At 40.2% G+C, this 15,356-nt stretch overlaps 1 protein-coding gene across 1 annotated transcript in view; it reads left to right on the top strand.

Annotated features, from left to right (window-relative positions):
* The window catches only part of HS6ST1 (heparan sulfate 6-O-sulfotransferase 1), a 274,664-nt gene extending 260,598 nt beyond the window's left edge, over positions 1-14,066 (top strand). Inside the window, exon 2 of the mRNA XM_067538867.1 lies at positions 6,825-14,066. Within this exon, the coding sequence (XP_067394968.1) occupies positions 6,825-7,533 (709 nt within the window). The 3' untranslated portion in view covers positions 7,534-14,066. The remainder of the gene's footprint in view (positions 1-6,824) is intronic.
* The last annotated feature ends 1,290 nt before the right edge of the window (positions 14,067-15,356 follow it).

The raw sequence follows: 15,356 nt of genomic DNA, 5'->3' as shown, positions 1-15,356 counted from the left end.
ATTAAAGTCAATGAAGAGACTCCTTTTACATCCGAGGGAGTTGGCTTGCAGCCTTTATATCAATAGAGGTCAAAAGCACCAAACATCTGTGTGAAACAGGTATGAAGACTTAGGGCTGGTCTACCCTTAAATCTTACAGTGGTATAATGGGCTGCTAGCAAGCATCTTGAGTCAGTGACCTATGAGCTAAGAAGAGTGCACATGATGGTACTGAGTATGTCACATGATAAAAAATTCTACCGTTTTAAAAATAAAGGTCCCAAGAGCACAAGCCATTAGGCAAAACAAATACAGTTATGCAAAATGAATGCAGGTATCAAAGTATGTATTGGCTTTACATGTTTACATGATGTGCTACTGAAAAAATAATAAAGCTGTAAGTATGTATTTACATGAGTTGAGGACAGAGTATTGGCCTTAGTCCTGAATTTCCTGGCTTTGGTTTATTTGTATCACAACCTTTATTTAAACATAGGAGGGGATTCTTTGTTTTTGTTTGTTTGTTTTGGTTTTTGACTATGACTTTTAAAGGGCTTGAGGAGGTTATTGTGTGTGAAATGCAGGAAGAGATTAAATGAACACCATATGAGAGGAAATAGACTGAGGAAAATTAGACCTATTTGCTACCAAAGGAAGTAATCATTGTACATATATTAAATTACAATCTCTACCGGAGAGAGCATGTTGTTATGTAAGAGGTCTGATTGTAGATGGAAAAATAGAAATTGAACACTATGGAGCTGGAGAGAGAGGGAGGGAGCCCTAAAATAGATGGGTAGAGATTGCATTTCACGATATTAAATAAATGGTAAAGCACTCAGGAACTTGCAGTGAATCAAGTGCTTTAACTGGCTAAACAGAGTATTCTCCAGTTAAATGCTTTCCAAACTACGAGACAGTTCCATTATGGCTCTGGGGGGAGGGGCAGAATACAGCTTACATCATTTTTTTTTTAAAGTTACCTCTAGTATCACTTCATAATAAATGTATAAAGCACTTAGATATTCAGCTCCATTTAAATTGCTTGCTACCTCATTCATGGCTCAGGGATCACCAGAGAGCCGTCACTCAGTCCAGTAACCTCATTGCCTGAACTGCTCATTAGGAGCCATTCTGTTTTCAAGGGAGATAACCTTGGCAAATGAAAAGAAATACTAACACAGTAATTCCCTTAATGGCCTCCATGAGGTGAGCATTTAAATGGTTGCTGTATGGAACCACAAGTTTTTCTTTCTTTTTTACAGATGAGCACTTCTTTTTGCAGGATAAACAGCTGTGCAACCAAAAGTGTTCTGTACATGCCAGCCCCCACCGCCTTTTCATTTGACAGATGGGAGACAGGCTCACTGATTGTTTTAGTCATAGGCCATTTACAGCAAGAACTGATTAACATTAGAGATGGAGGAACCACCAGAAAAGTCTTTTTATTAAAGTGAGGATGCATACAACACATGGGCTTCACTTACATAGGTACCTTCTCCCCAGCCACATGTTCCACCCTGTACTGGCATCTCATTTAAACCAAGCAGAGCATTCTCAGTCTTATACGCCAGCAGGCTCCCTGTTCAGTTCAGTTAATTCTTCAGGAACGCAGGGAGGCTGTAGCCTGTTTTTTGTTTTGTTTTGTTTTGTTTTGTTTTTTGTTTTAAGGGAGAAATTGTAGCCCTAAGGCATGTTGTCCTGACAGATGGAGGTTATACAGCTGATGTAGACCCCTGCAGCTTCCTTTCCCGCCCCCATCTCTGGCAGCCAAGATGAAGCACTTAAGAGTAGAAGCGGCTAAGCTATCGTTAGCCTGGTGTTTACCTGGCTGAGGGCCACCAAAGGAAACAAGAAGGGCTTGCAGTAGTTAGCACAAGACCATTTTCCTATGAGAACTCTTAAATGTTAAATGAGAAACAGCAGAAAAAAACCAATAAAGTGCCCTTTTCAAGCTAGATGGGGGAAGTGGTTAATCTCAACAGCAAAGAGGGGATTGTACCGAAGAAGGTCAACGTAAATGCTTTGCTGAAATAAGATTAGAAACTTCCAGTGCATTTTAATGATCAACAGTGGGAAGCAAGAGGTCTGCATCAAAGGGAGCGGTAAATAAAATTAATGGAGAGAATTAGTGTCATACGTAGAAGCTATTGCTCTGTCGCTAAGAGTCGTGTTGGCTGGTAGCTAGCAAGAGCGAGGCATGAAAGTGTCTTTTATAAGAAGGGTTTTCACTTCCCATTAATGGCATGAGGGCTTTCTCAACAGGATTGGCCCAAGGAATTATTTAACTATTATTTGTGCTACAGTAGCACATAGAAGCCCCATCCAATATCAGGGCCCCTTTGTGCAAGGAGGCTGCCCATACATGGTCAGAGACAGTCCTACGCCAAAGAGTTTACAAGCTAAATAGATGAGATGGACAAAGGAAGCATTGTTCCCACTTCGCAGATGAGGAACTGAGGCAGAGAGATATTGAATTGCCCAAGGATATGTAGGAAATCTGCGGCAGAGCTGAGAATTGAGCCCAGGTTTCCTGAGCTCAGTATAAGTTAACCACAAGATCGACCTTCCTCTTGGTAATGATGATTTTTTGTTTTCTCAAACTGCAGTTCCAGGGAGGGATTGGGGGAAGGGAAGGGGAGGTTCTGTGGCCTGCATTGTGCAGGAGGTCAGACTAGATGATCCTATTGGTTCCTTCTGACCTTAGTCTATGAGTCTATAAAACTGGGTTATTTTAGCAAAACCATGAAAATTCAGGTTATTTTCATTTTTTAAAAAACCATCTTTTAGTGCCTATTTCCTCAGGGCAGGATCGTGTAGCTTGCACAGTGTAAGGGGTGGTGTTGAAGTTGCAGTGCCTGTGGGGGACTTTGAGGCAGGATTGTATCTCCGGGCTGGATGGAAAGGGATAGAGGGGAAGGGAGAGAGGCAACCATGGCTCAGCCTCATTTGCCCTCTTTGAGGTCCTGTGCCCCCTGAAGAAGTTTATGGAAAGGGAGCCCCCAAGCACACGGACTGTGATTCTGCTTTGTCTGCCTCTGAAATGGGCCAAAAAAAAACCCAAAGTAATTTTCCAACTATGACTTCCATTTTTTGCTGGAGCAGGAAGGTCAGTGAGGCCTGGCACAGCATCATCAAAACGAGATTGTTTTTTTATGAGGCAATGTTGAGTAGAACTGTCTGGTTTAGAAGAAGACCACACTTCTGAAGTGAGCAGTGCAGTCTTTAGGAGTATTCGAGTTCAGTAGCTGTATAAGGTACCATGCTGAATAGAAAGGGCACTCACAGCTGCATTATGTTATGGGTTTATTTTATCTCTGATGGCAAAAGAGAAGTTTACTAATAGTGTTTCTTCCTAAATTTCAAACTGCTGCAGACAAGTGGCAATGCTTGTATTTTTAACCACATGAAGGCAAAATTCTAGGCTTCTGACTTTCTTATACATTGCTTCCTTGCTGTGTTAATAATAAACTGCTGCCTACTATTGCTAAAAGAAGGTGTTTCAGCCCTGTGGCTAACTTTTCTTTGAAGTTAAGCGTAACCCTAACACTTCAGTTTGGAGAATTTGAAAATCTTGAGTCCAAATATTCATGCTTGCGTGCCTAAAGTTAGGCACTAAATCCATCATTATTCAACTAGATAGAGGTGACATGCCTTTCAGAGTTGCTTGTACACCCAGCAGCTCTCATTGACTTAGTGTCATTACATTGATTTATTGAAAGCTGAGGGTTCTTTGTACGTTTGACAGTCAGACCACTTGTTTCCATTTTTAAATACGGATTTGAGAGCATAACTTCAGGCACACAGTCAATTTTCAAACAGTTGTGTGTCAAAATATAGGCACCTGTATTCATATTTCAATACCTAATTTTCAGAGTAGCTGAGCCCCTGGCACTCCCATTGAAGCCAATGGGAAATACAGGCCCTCAGTCCTTTTGCAAATCAGGCAGCTTATTTAGGTGATTTGACGTAGATGTGGGTGCCTTAATATAGGCATCCAAATTTAAAAATGTTGGTCTTTACTTATAATTTTCTTTGTCTCTCAGTATCCTTTGTGTGGCTTTTATTCAAGCCCTCTTTGGTGGCCTCACCACTTCTAAGACTTTCTCCTCAGCATAGCTTCTGAATGCATCACCAAATACCTCGTCTTGCTGCTTGTATTCCAGTCCCCAACAGTGCATCTTCCTTCCTCACCAGCAGATCAGCTTCCATCTTTTGAGGAGAAGTGGTTGCTACTTTAATCTTCAGCTGTGCTGGAAAGTGCCCCCTCCAAATCATCCAGGATAATTAGACTCCTGTGCCCATCACAGACATGATGCCACCCATTGCTGTAATCTTAGCGAGAGACCACGCATTGTAAAATATTCATTAGTACTCTGCTTCCATTAAAGTAGCCTTTGCAGTCGTGCTGGGGAGAAAGGGACATTGCTTTTTAATCCTTTCACTTCTGTGCCTTACTGCAGCTCCGGCACTGTACCAGCATGCAGCATAGTAATGCTGACATGCTAGCTTTCTTAGTCTTACTGGAATGTTGGCATTTCACGGCGTTATATGGAGCAGCATCGGGAGTTCGTTTTTCTTCATATACTATGTACATTTTATCTCTGCAGTTAAGAAGTCAGCCAGCAGATGGTCTTGTGGTTAAGGCACTGGACTGTGGCTCACGATATTCAGGTTCAGTGCTCCCGTCTTTCCCACCCTTGCTTATTTATACTGTAAGCTCTTCAGGGCAGGGACTATCTCTGACTGTCTTTATATGGTACCTAGTACAGTGAGACCTGGAACTTGATTAAAGCTTCTAGGTGCTACCATAATCCACGTAGGATACAGTTTTATAACTACTTCATCCAAAATGCACTTTGGATTCCATTGGTGTAAATTAAAAAAAAAAAAAAAAAAAAAAGTTCACTGCAGTTCACAAGTCAAACAATGTCAGCTGTGTTTAGCGTCAGTGTCTGTCACTTGAACATCTGGCATCCATCGTGGCTTTCCTGCTCTTTCCAGAGTCATATTTTATCCCCATCTGTTAGAGGTTTCTTAGCACTGCTTATATAAATCATAGCTGCATCCCAGTCAGGGGAGATGAATCATTATTATGGGTTGCAAGGTAAAAGGGAGAGAGACAGAGAAACTTGAGAGGATTCCCCCCCTCCTTTGTTCTATAAATGTTTTTTTATTAGACAGTGCACTGCTTCTGGCACAGGGTGAGACTGAAAAACTACCATGAATAGCAGACATTCTTACCAGCTGTGGTTGCAAAAAACAGAAAGTGGAAGAGCAATTGGGGCCTGATCCAACACCCCATGAAGTTGATGGACTCTGATGGACTGTTCTGGGCTTTACATGGGGCTCTTTGAGAATTAATAGGAAAGTGAGAAAGAAAACATTCTTTAAATTAGATTTCCTGGTCAATGTCTTTGATATATTTTCTTTAAATTAAATTGCTCCATTTCATACTCGACATGTATAATCATGGTGAAGAATAATATTGAAGGTGTTGGGAAAATACGAGTGTGTGCTAACTTCAGCCAAGACAGAATTTTTTATTTTTTCTAAAAACTGTGCAGTGCCCTCATAACCTGCTTTAATGTCCGTCACATTTATATCTATTTAGCCATCCCAATAATGCAGCAAGCCACAGCTACATAGTTCAGCCAGAAAACAATTCTGCTTCTCTCCTCACACTACATTCTTCTTGAAGGGCAAGATACAGAGTATCTCATGTCTGTGTGTAATTCCAGTAAAGCTCCTTGTGCTCCTATTTGGAAATGACATCACACAGCCTGATAAACCTGCGGCACCTCAGTGGATCTACTACCCTGCCTGCATAGCGACTAGAAGTCTTTCACAGCAAGGGCCTGATCCAGTGCCCGTTGAATTCAATGAAATAACTCCAATGGACCTTGCAGTCAGGCTACAGTTAGGCAGAACTGGTAATTAGCTACCCTTCTTATCAGAGACAGAATATTTGGGTAGTCAAGTGCAACATAGACTGAGGCTGTAGTGACTCTTTGCATACCATAGGTATTGGACATACAGTTTAAGGTGCCATTTGTATTTTAATACACTCCACTATCCATGGAGCTGTGAAAATATATTTTATCACTAAGTATGTTCTTGACTGCCTTGCTTTTGTACCCATCCTGCTTGCAAATCAGAATTTTTCTCATGGTTCATTTGAATTTGTATGAATCAACTGAAATGAGAGCAAGCAGGTACTATGGGTAGAATCTTACTCTCTTCTTATCTGTTTCTACAATGGATGTTTTTCCTTCCTGATTTCCCATTTTAAAAAAACATTGTGCTGCTGCCCTGCTTCTCAATGCAGACTTCTGAGTTTCAGTTCAGTAGTCAGAAAAACAAAGTGCTAGGTTGTCCACTCAATAGGTGGGTGCGGTGAAAGTGCTGGGATCACTTTATAAATAGATCAGTCATTGACCAGTGCCACAGAATGAGTCTTGGCTGACTGTGAACATGCATGTTAGTGTGAAAGGCCATTCAGACCCTAAAGCCAAAGTTGGTCTACGAGGCGGGTAGATCAGTTGAATTTTGATGATTTGTTCTGACATTGCAGTCTGTTGCTGGAAAGCGATATCCCAAAGAGAGAGAGCGAGTGAGTGTTCTGACTTGGCATGACTAAAATGGAAAAGACGGGTTATGAGGAGAACATAGTCCTGCTGTCACTCAAATTTCTTAACATTACAGATTCTAGGAAGAAAAGAATCTGTGAGAGGTAAATTAAATAAATGCTGAGACACTGACTGTTGCCGTTCTGTTTATGTGCCATAGATCCCAGCTTGCCAAATAACAGTTTGTCACATGCAGAATATTTTTTTTTCTTCTAGAAAATTTTACTACATCACGCTGCTGAGAGACCCTGTGTCCCGTTATCTCAGTGAATGGAGGCACGTTCAACGAGGAGCTACCTGGAAAACTTCTTTGCATATGTGTGATGGCAGGACACCAACCCCTGAAGAGCTGCCATCGTGCTATGAAGGCACAGACTGGTCAGGGTGCACGCTGCAGGAGTTCATGGATTGCCCGTATAACTTGGCAAACAACCGCCAAGTGAGGATGTTGGCTGACCTGAGCTTGGTGGGCTGCTACAACATGTCTTTTATCCCCGAGAAAAAGCGAGCGCAGATCCTGCTAGAGAGCGCAAAAAAGAACCTTAGAGACATGGCCTTTTTTGGCTTGACAGAATTCCAGAGGAAGACTCAATACCTGTTTGAGAGAACTTTTAATCTGAAATTCATCAGGCCTTTCATGCAGTACAACAGTACAAGGGCAGGTGGGGTGGAGGTGGATAACAACACCATACGGAGGATTGAGGAGCTCAATGACTTGGACATGCAGCTCTATGACTATGCAAAGGACCTTTTCCAACAGCGCTACCAGTACAAGCGGCAGCTGGAGAGGATGGAGCAAAGGATAAAGAATCGGGAAGAGAGGCTTCTTCACCGGTCCAACGAAGCACTTCCCAAGGAAGAGACAGAAGAGCAAGGACGTTTGCCCACTGAGGACTACATGAGCCATATATTAGAAAAGTGGTAGCCTAGGCAGACTTTTATACTGAACAGGATTCTAGGATTTCCTGATAAAAGATCATGGAAGTAAAAATACAAAACCACCACCAACAAATCTTTTATTTAAAACTAAGTCTGTAAAACAAAGATAGAATTCTTCTTTAAACAATGGGTCTTTTTACTGTTTCTTACAAGACCAATGAGATTCTTAAAAAAATAAATACGTAAAAAACAAAAAGGGTCAACATTATAACTCAGATTTAAAATGCACAAATTCAGCCACCCACTTATGAGGTCAAATATAATGTAATGTTTCTTATCCTCCCAAATTCAGAAACAGACGGCAGAGGTAGGATCTTTTTTTAATCTGTTTTTCCCCTGTGTATAAAGACAGATATACAAACACACACATGTACATAGATAATAGTTTTTAATCAAGGTTTCCCTTTTTTCCCCATCTTTTTATGGTGGGGGAAGGGTAAAGGGGCATATTTTTTGGTTGTTTGTTTTCTTTTGTTAAAGTAAGGAAAGTGGTGGCAAGGTTGGTTGCATGCTAAGCTGTTAGGCTCTGATCTAACCACAGGGGCAGCTGTTTGGATTCAAATGGCAACCACTGTCGAGAAAATGGAGCATAATAAAAATTAAAAGAAGAAAGACAGCAGAGGATGAGAAACGTTAAAGCAAATTGACTATGACCTAAAATATATACTTAACACAATGATTTTGATACATTGCACTGGTGTCACACACACACCACTACACCATAGTAACAATAGTTAGTGATTCATGCAGAGACATCCTCAGCTTTTGCTTCACAAACAAGTTCCAAAAGCCAAATAAAAAACAACCAAATTCCATGTAGAATCACACACACACACACACACGCAATCTTGTCACCACTTCACATGTGCAGTTGATTCCTTAATCAATGTAACTTATAAACAGCATATGAAAATCCTTTTCTGGAGATTAAACAAGCCAAGCAGAGAGAGAGTAGGTAGCATCACTCCCGCATGCACCTGCATCAAGAAGAGTTCCTGTAACACCCCACAAGTACTCAGTCATCGACGGAAACATGTTTGTTTGTTTTTGCTGCTGTTACCTTAAATTACAGTGAACACATGTATTTACCCATACTTAAATTTCCAGAATGCTATTTTTTTAAAGATAAATTATGTTCCCAATTCTGCTGCCCCTAAGTCAATGGCAAAACATCCACTGATTCCAAAGAAAGCAGTCTGGGACCTTGTTCCAGTGCGATAAGATTTCCTACGGTTGGTCTGAATTAATCTGGTGACAGTGCACCCTATATATTGGTAGATCTTATTTTAAACAAGGTACGCTCATAAACCTGGAAAGGGAAATTGCTGGTAATGGTTTTCAGTCTCAGGCCTTGACCAGACCAGCATCTTTCTCATTTTTAGATAGTCTTGTAACTTTCATTCCCCAGTCTGGTGACAGTCTAACCAGTTTCTGCATACTCACATCAATTCAGAGAACTGCAATAGATTGTTTAATTTCCCCCACATCATTTCCCCAATCTATTTTTTGTTGTTGCTATTCTAAGCACTTCTGCGTTAGTCTGAAACATGGAAATGAAGCAGGTTTTGTCTGTTCCATACGTGGCCCCTAGGACCTGAACTGGCTACTGTTTAGGGTAATGTATGAATCAAATGGAAGACACCTTGATTTTCAAAGGCTGTATTAACTGCAGATCAAATATTGAAGTGAAATTACAGGAGGAGAGGCAGAGAGATGATATATTCAGCTCCAGCATGTCTTTTTTACAGAGTTGTCTTTCCCTCAATAGGAATGCACTCAAGTGTTGCTTGCTTTGTATTTTAATTCTCTCTCTGCCTTTGCACTCTGTTACCAACACTGAAGAATTCAAATTGAATTTTGCAGGGGAGGTGGATGCCCAACACTGGAGTTGCCTGATTTCTACAACATAAACTGTGAGTGAGACAGCTTGCTTTTGTAGATGCTCTTCCCCAAAAGAGAGGGAAGATGACTAAGAGCATCTGGATAGGAAACCTGGGCAACACTTGAGGTTAAAATATCCATTATAGCTCTGATCCAAAGTCCATTGAAGTCAGTGGGAGTCTTTCCTTTGATTTCAGTGGGCTTTGGATCATGCCCTCACAGTCTGGTCCAGCAAAGCACTTAATGCACATCTTAACTTTAACTATAATGAGACATGCTGAAGTGTTGTGTTACATCAGGCTTGTCAATCCACACCTGCTAGTGTTGCTCTCTTTAAGGGTCTGTCAGTGCTTTCATTAAAAGCCACCCCCAGTTTTCAAGGGTGTACAATGTGGCCATAAATATTTGCTCCAGGCTGAAATGTAGGAAGCAAAATCTCCTCCTCAAAGCAATGTGGTTTGGGGGAAAAGGGTGTTACAATTTCTTCACCTCTAAATTCCAGGATTGGGGAAAACAATGTTTGCTAGTTCCCAGCGCTTGTATGTGTTGCTGTAACTAAAGAAAACATTGATTTTTACAAAATGCCGTTTTACAGGATGTTTATCCACAAAACTATATGTGAAATATAAAAAGCAACAGTTTTATGTGCACACTATCGAACTTTACCCAAAGGCTTCTCACTGTGCATTCAGTGTTATGGATCCATAATTCACAAATGGTTACTAAGCTAATCCATATTCAAAGAACGCATCAGAACAGCTCTGTAAGAGAGCATGCTGTGAATGCTCATACAGTACTATATACACTGGAACTGAGTTCTGAGATTAATTGTTATACTGAGGGCCAAAATATGCCTTCATTTACACCAAGGTTGACAATGAATGGAGCTGCACGATCAAGGCTGACAGTAGAATTTGGCCCAGTCTGTCTAGGTTATTTCTGCATTTATGGGCTCTAAATAATTGGCTGAATTTTAGTGCATCAATTTACAATAGATGGTCCAAAATTAGAAGGATCCTCCGACCTCAAGAGCATGTCAGTGGTAGACTTTTTTTCAACTTTTGTTTTATAATTTATTACAGTGACCAACAAAAGAACTGAAACTACAGAGTATTGTTAATAGTTTCACTTAACTCCCAAAAGGAAGAAGAGAGGGGTGTGATGATTTCTAGTGGTCTGAGCTCAGCCCAGAGAGCCAAATCCTGGCTCTGACACATCCCTTTAACTCTGCCTCAGTTTCCCCATCTGCTCATTGGGGATAACAATATTTACCTACCATAAAGAGGTGTTGTGAGAGTTAACTAGTGAAAAGTGGTGTGAAGATAAATTCTAAGGCTATGTTTACACTGAGGGTGGCAAATTTGCCACCATCAGATCGATTTATCCAGATCGATTGCGCAGAAGTAGAGACTCACTCAATTGACTTGGAAATCGACGTTACTAATCCACCTCCGCCAAGTGGAATAATGCTGAGTTGATGAGAGGGCATTTCCCGTCGACACAGCAAACTGAAGACACTGGTAAGTAGAAGTCAGGAAGTTGATGAGAGATATGCAAGCAATGTAGAGTAGCTTGTGTATCTCCCATCAACTGCTGCCAAATTTGGCGGCAAGTGTAGACATAGTCTAAGTGTGATTAAGGGAAACAAAGTACACCCAGTCTGTTATGCCAAACTGTCTGGCCAAAGACCTTACACTAATTTATTCTAAGGGCTGGATGCCAGGACCCAGGCTGTAGGATACAGAAATCACTGCCCTGACAGAATTTTCTTGCTTTAGTGAGTTTACAGGAGCTTCTTTGACATAATGTGAATGGCGACTATTGTGATTGATATGTACTATGATTTGGAATTGTACCAGTTTTTAGAAGCAGATTATTTGATGCTACAATAACATGAAAAATGTATGTGTACTTTTAAAATTAATAGATAACATCTGCTTTAAGAAACTCCAGTGGAATTATTGGCCAGATATTTTGTTACTGTTAAATACGTGCCCCTTTCTTCCAATACATCACCCCTGCTGCTCCTTGAACTTCCATACATTTAGAGCTGCTAATATACGATGCTCCTTCATTAGGCAAGGAAATATTTCATAATGGCAATGGGTGTAGGAGAGTTATAGGTGTAGTGAAGACAATTGTGAGATTCTGACCTATGTCCTGTTAAAGTCCATGAAAGACTCCCATTTAATTCAATGGGAGTTGAGTCAGGCCCAAAGTCAATATAACACTCGCTATTACATCATCACATATTGCTATTTATACATTGTTTTCTTACTATGATTGCAGGAAGCTTCCAGGTAAAGTCTTCACTGCAGTTGGGATCTTTATGAAGCGTTTGTAGGAAATTATCCAAGCAGCAATGCTTAGGGTGAGTGGTTACACTGGATAGCTGCATTGCTGGCATCAGTGATTCTCCACTTTCTTTGTGTCGTCACTCCATCTGTGCAAAAAGGGGTGTGACGTTCCTACCAGTTTGCAGAGAATTCTGATCCAGGAGCACATTACACTCATTTGCACAGCTATAAGTGCCCACACAAAAAGTGCAAGAACCAAGTCCTTTGTGCTTTTAGTTTCCTGAAAAGAGACACTTCACTGCTTGAAGTGTGGTGTTACTGATGAGCCCTCATCTGAATGGTTATACTGAATGAGATACCTGCCCACTCAAACACTCGCCTGACAATTAGATGCCACCTATCGCCATACCCATTGAAGAATGTGCAGTAGTGACTGGCTATTTTGACTAGTCAGCCATATCCTACAAAGTCATAGAGGCAAACAAAAATCTTACAAGAGAGGATTCTTTGTGAATGAAATACCATTTAGCATAGGTAATTTTTCTGGTGTTTATTTCCTTTTTTCTCAGGCTGGCCTCCTCTCTTGCATAGCATCCCTGCCTGAGTTTTGGTTAGAACACTTTTAAAGAAAAATTTTGGAGTGATTTTAGTGTTGTTCAGATTGTGTCACTCCTGCAAACGGCAGTCCCATGTCCAGACACAAAAGAAGGAAGGCATAGGCAGTAGCAGCAAAAGCCTCCAAAATGCTTTTAGGGCCTGTCTTGCAGACTGCATGGTCATTTGCTTTTTAGTCTTGTTACTCTGCTGGTGACACAAGCAAGAAAGAAATAAGGCTATCAATAGAGATGTAGATGCTTGCCCATTAGAAACTAGATTGAGACACAGAGACCACCTGCTTACTTGACCACTGAACAGTTATCACATTGTATTGACTTTGTCGTTACTGAGCAAGGTATCACTTGAATTTGTGACCGAATTAAAAGGCTCCATTGTCCCTTATTACCAATTCTTTGAGCCATCCTGCCCCTCTGGAATTTTCTGAAGGTAACAAATAGGTAGCACTACAGTAATCTGCGCACAGGCTTACTAAATGTAGTATTTCAAGGGATATGTTTCAGCATGCAGTCCACATAATTTGCTTGATTCAATCACAGTGCAGCTGGGTTAGCTTTTGTTCTTGTTTTTGTTAATATTAGCATATCATGTTCCAGTAGTAGAAATGAACATGAGATTTGCTGGCTGAATGATAGTAGAGCCAGGCCTTTAAAGCACAGATCAGTTAGCAGTAGTTCCTGTTAAAGCAATGATCAGTGGGTCCCTCACACACAATCAGTTATCTGTGGCTGGCTGATTGTCCCATCTACGGAAATTCTGGCAAGATGAATGTGTTCCTTGTAAGCACCTGGGTATTAAAGCTTGCTTTGCCCATCCTAAGGGTAGTGGTTTTCAGTACAATTCTTAGCCATCCAAGATGAAAAGCATTATTTGCAATCAAGCCTTTTTCTTCCCCCAAATCCCCACTTCCTCATCCCTCCCAGATGTCCCTTCCACATACTGGATTGAGAGAGCTGTACTATAATGAATAATTTTATATTAAAATGGTTTCTGAGCATGATTTGTTTTGTACATATTGGAATATGTTTTAACTTATTTTTATTGCCCCTTTTCATTCATTTTAATTGCTTTTTTTTAAAAAACTCAGTGTGAAGTTTCTGTGTGTGTGTAGTCTGCCAGGCAAATGAACAGCAGCCACAGGATTTACCACCAGTTTTATTGGTAACAGATCTGATTTTGTGTTGATGTCATTTGCTTTTGTCTGAGGTTTCGCTTGTGTTCTCTTTAATTTCCACTCTGCTGTATGAGGAGTACAACAGACGTAATGGACAATGAAGGCAGGGCATTCATTTCCTTCCCCTTTCTTGTGTGTTTTATCTACCAAAAATTCAGTTCTTATCTCTAGGGATTGTGTGACTGAGGGTAAAAACTAAAATTAAAATAAAACCCTTCACTCTTGTTTTCTCTCCAATTGTAGATCAAACAGATTCAGCTTCTTTTAAAATAATAGTGGCTGAGGTCATCCACCTAAGTGTTTCCACTGGGCTGAATCTGTATGGTTTGCTTTCATTTCAGGAACTAAAAAAACTGTTTAACTTGAGCCAAGTACCACTTAAAGCTTTATATATTTATTTATACCATCTTACAAAAAAAGCGTTGAGGTTTGTTGCGGTTTTTTTCTTTTCTTTCCACAACAAAAAAAAAAAATGGATTAAAATAATAATCTAATTGTTTTTGTCTAGATCAAGAATGAATGTTAGCAGATGAAATAAACCCTAAAACTGAGTCTCTGTTGTGTGTGTTATCTTTGCATTGGCCTTTTGGAACCTGTATTCTCCAGTGATTTGCTGCCATTTTGACAATGTGATATGTCTCGTTCTGCTGTATTAAATGGTGATAAAACTATCAGTGGGCCTGATAGAGGCCCTTGGTTTCAGATTTTCTGCACAGAAAACTTACACTCCAACCAAGGAAACAGAAGCAGTACAGCCCATTCATGTGTGACACAAAATATATTCTGGTGTACAAATTTACAGGCAGGAATGTTCAGCAAAATCATGTTTGTTCTGCAATACTTGTGTAATATTCACAGGAAATGAATTGTCTTATATTCAAAAATATTCACAACAAACTTTATTCTGAGTTACTTTTCCAAGCAGGAAGTAAAAATATACTATGTTAAATAGCACAGCAACAATTTTTAATATTTTTTTAAAATTTATTTATTTATTTATTGGGAAACCAGTTGTAAAGTTTAGGAGTAAGGGAGGAAATTATGATATTCTACAAAAGCTCATTCCACAATCCCAAACTTCACTGACAATCAGAGAGTAGTTGAATGTTTCTGCTAAAATTGCCAGTGGTGCAATAATTAATCATCCTAGTGTTTATGTGGGCATCACTAGGCTTCAGAGTTAACATCACATATTAAGGACTATACCTTTCTACCTTAAGAACCATAATGTCTGATTTTCCTCTCACACCATGGGTAAATCAGGAATACCTCCATTGACTTCAAAACTGATGGGAGTGAGTGGAAAATCAGATCCTTAATTCTTTTTGCAGAGTCAGGAAGACATCACTGCACCAGTTTTATATTAGAAGGACTTACAAAAATACCCCAAACTTAGATTTCAAGTTATGTTCTGCAGACACTGATGGTGTTACCAGATAAGTGCTGATATGATAGTACCATCTCAATCGGCACTCTGAGACAGCAAAGGCTTACAGAGGATAAATAATTTATTCAAGGTCATGCAGAGAATCTACTGCAGATCTAGGTTTAGAACCCAGCTCTCCTCACACATAGTCCCATGGTCTAACCACAAGATCATACTGCTCCCCGACTGGAGATGATTAGGTTTCACCCTCCATCTTCCCTCCCCCCCCCCCTTATATTAGTAAATAGTGGTTGAAAAAATCAGCAACATCCACATCCTTCCTCATCTTCAGCTCAAAGCCAATATTGCAAGTGGGAGCAGTACAATCAATGTTGAAAAGTTCTAGGAAATTGGGCTTTTTATTTTTTATCTTTATCTTAGAACAACAAAACTGTTTTCCATATCATTTTAAAATG

This window comes from Emydura macquarii, unplaced genomic scaffold (assembly GCF_026122565.2).
Source record: "Emydura macquarii macquarii isolate MOO-44397 ecotype Brisbane River unplaced genomic scaffold, CSIRO-AGI_Emac_v2 contig_499, whole genome shotgun sequence".
NCBI lineage: Eukaryota > Metazoa > Chordata > Testudines > Chelidae > Emydura > Emydura macquarii.
The sequence above is the reverse complement of the archived record's forward strand: the minus strand, read 5'-3'. Positions and strand labels throughout refer to the sequence as shown.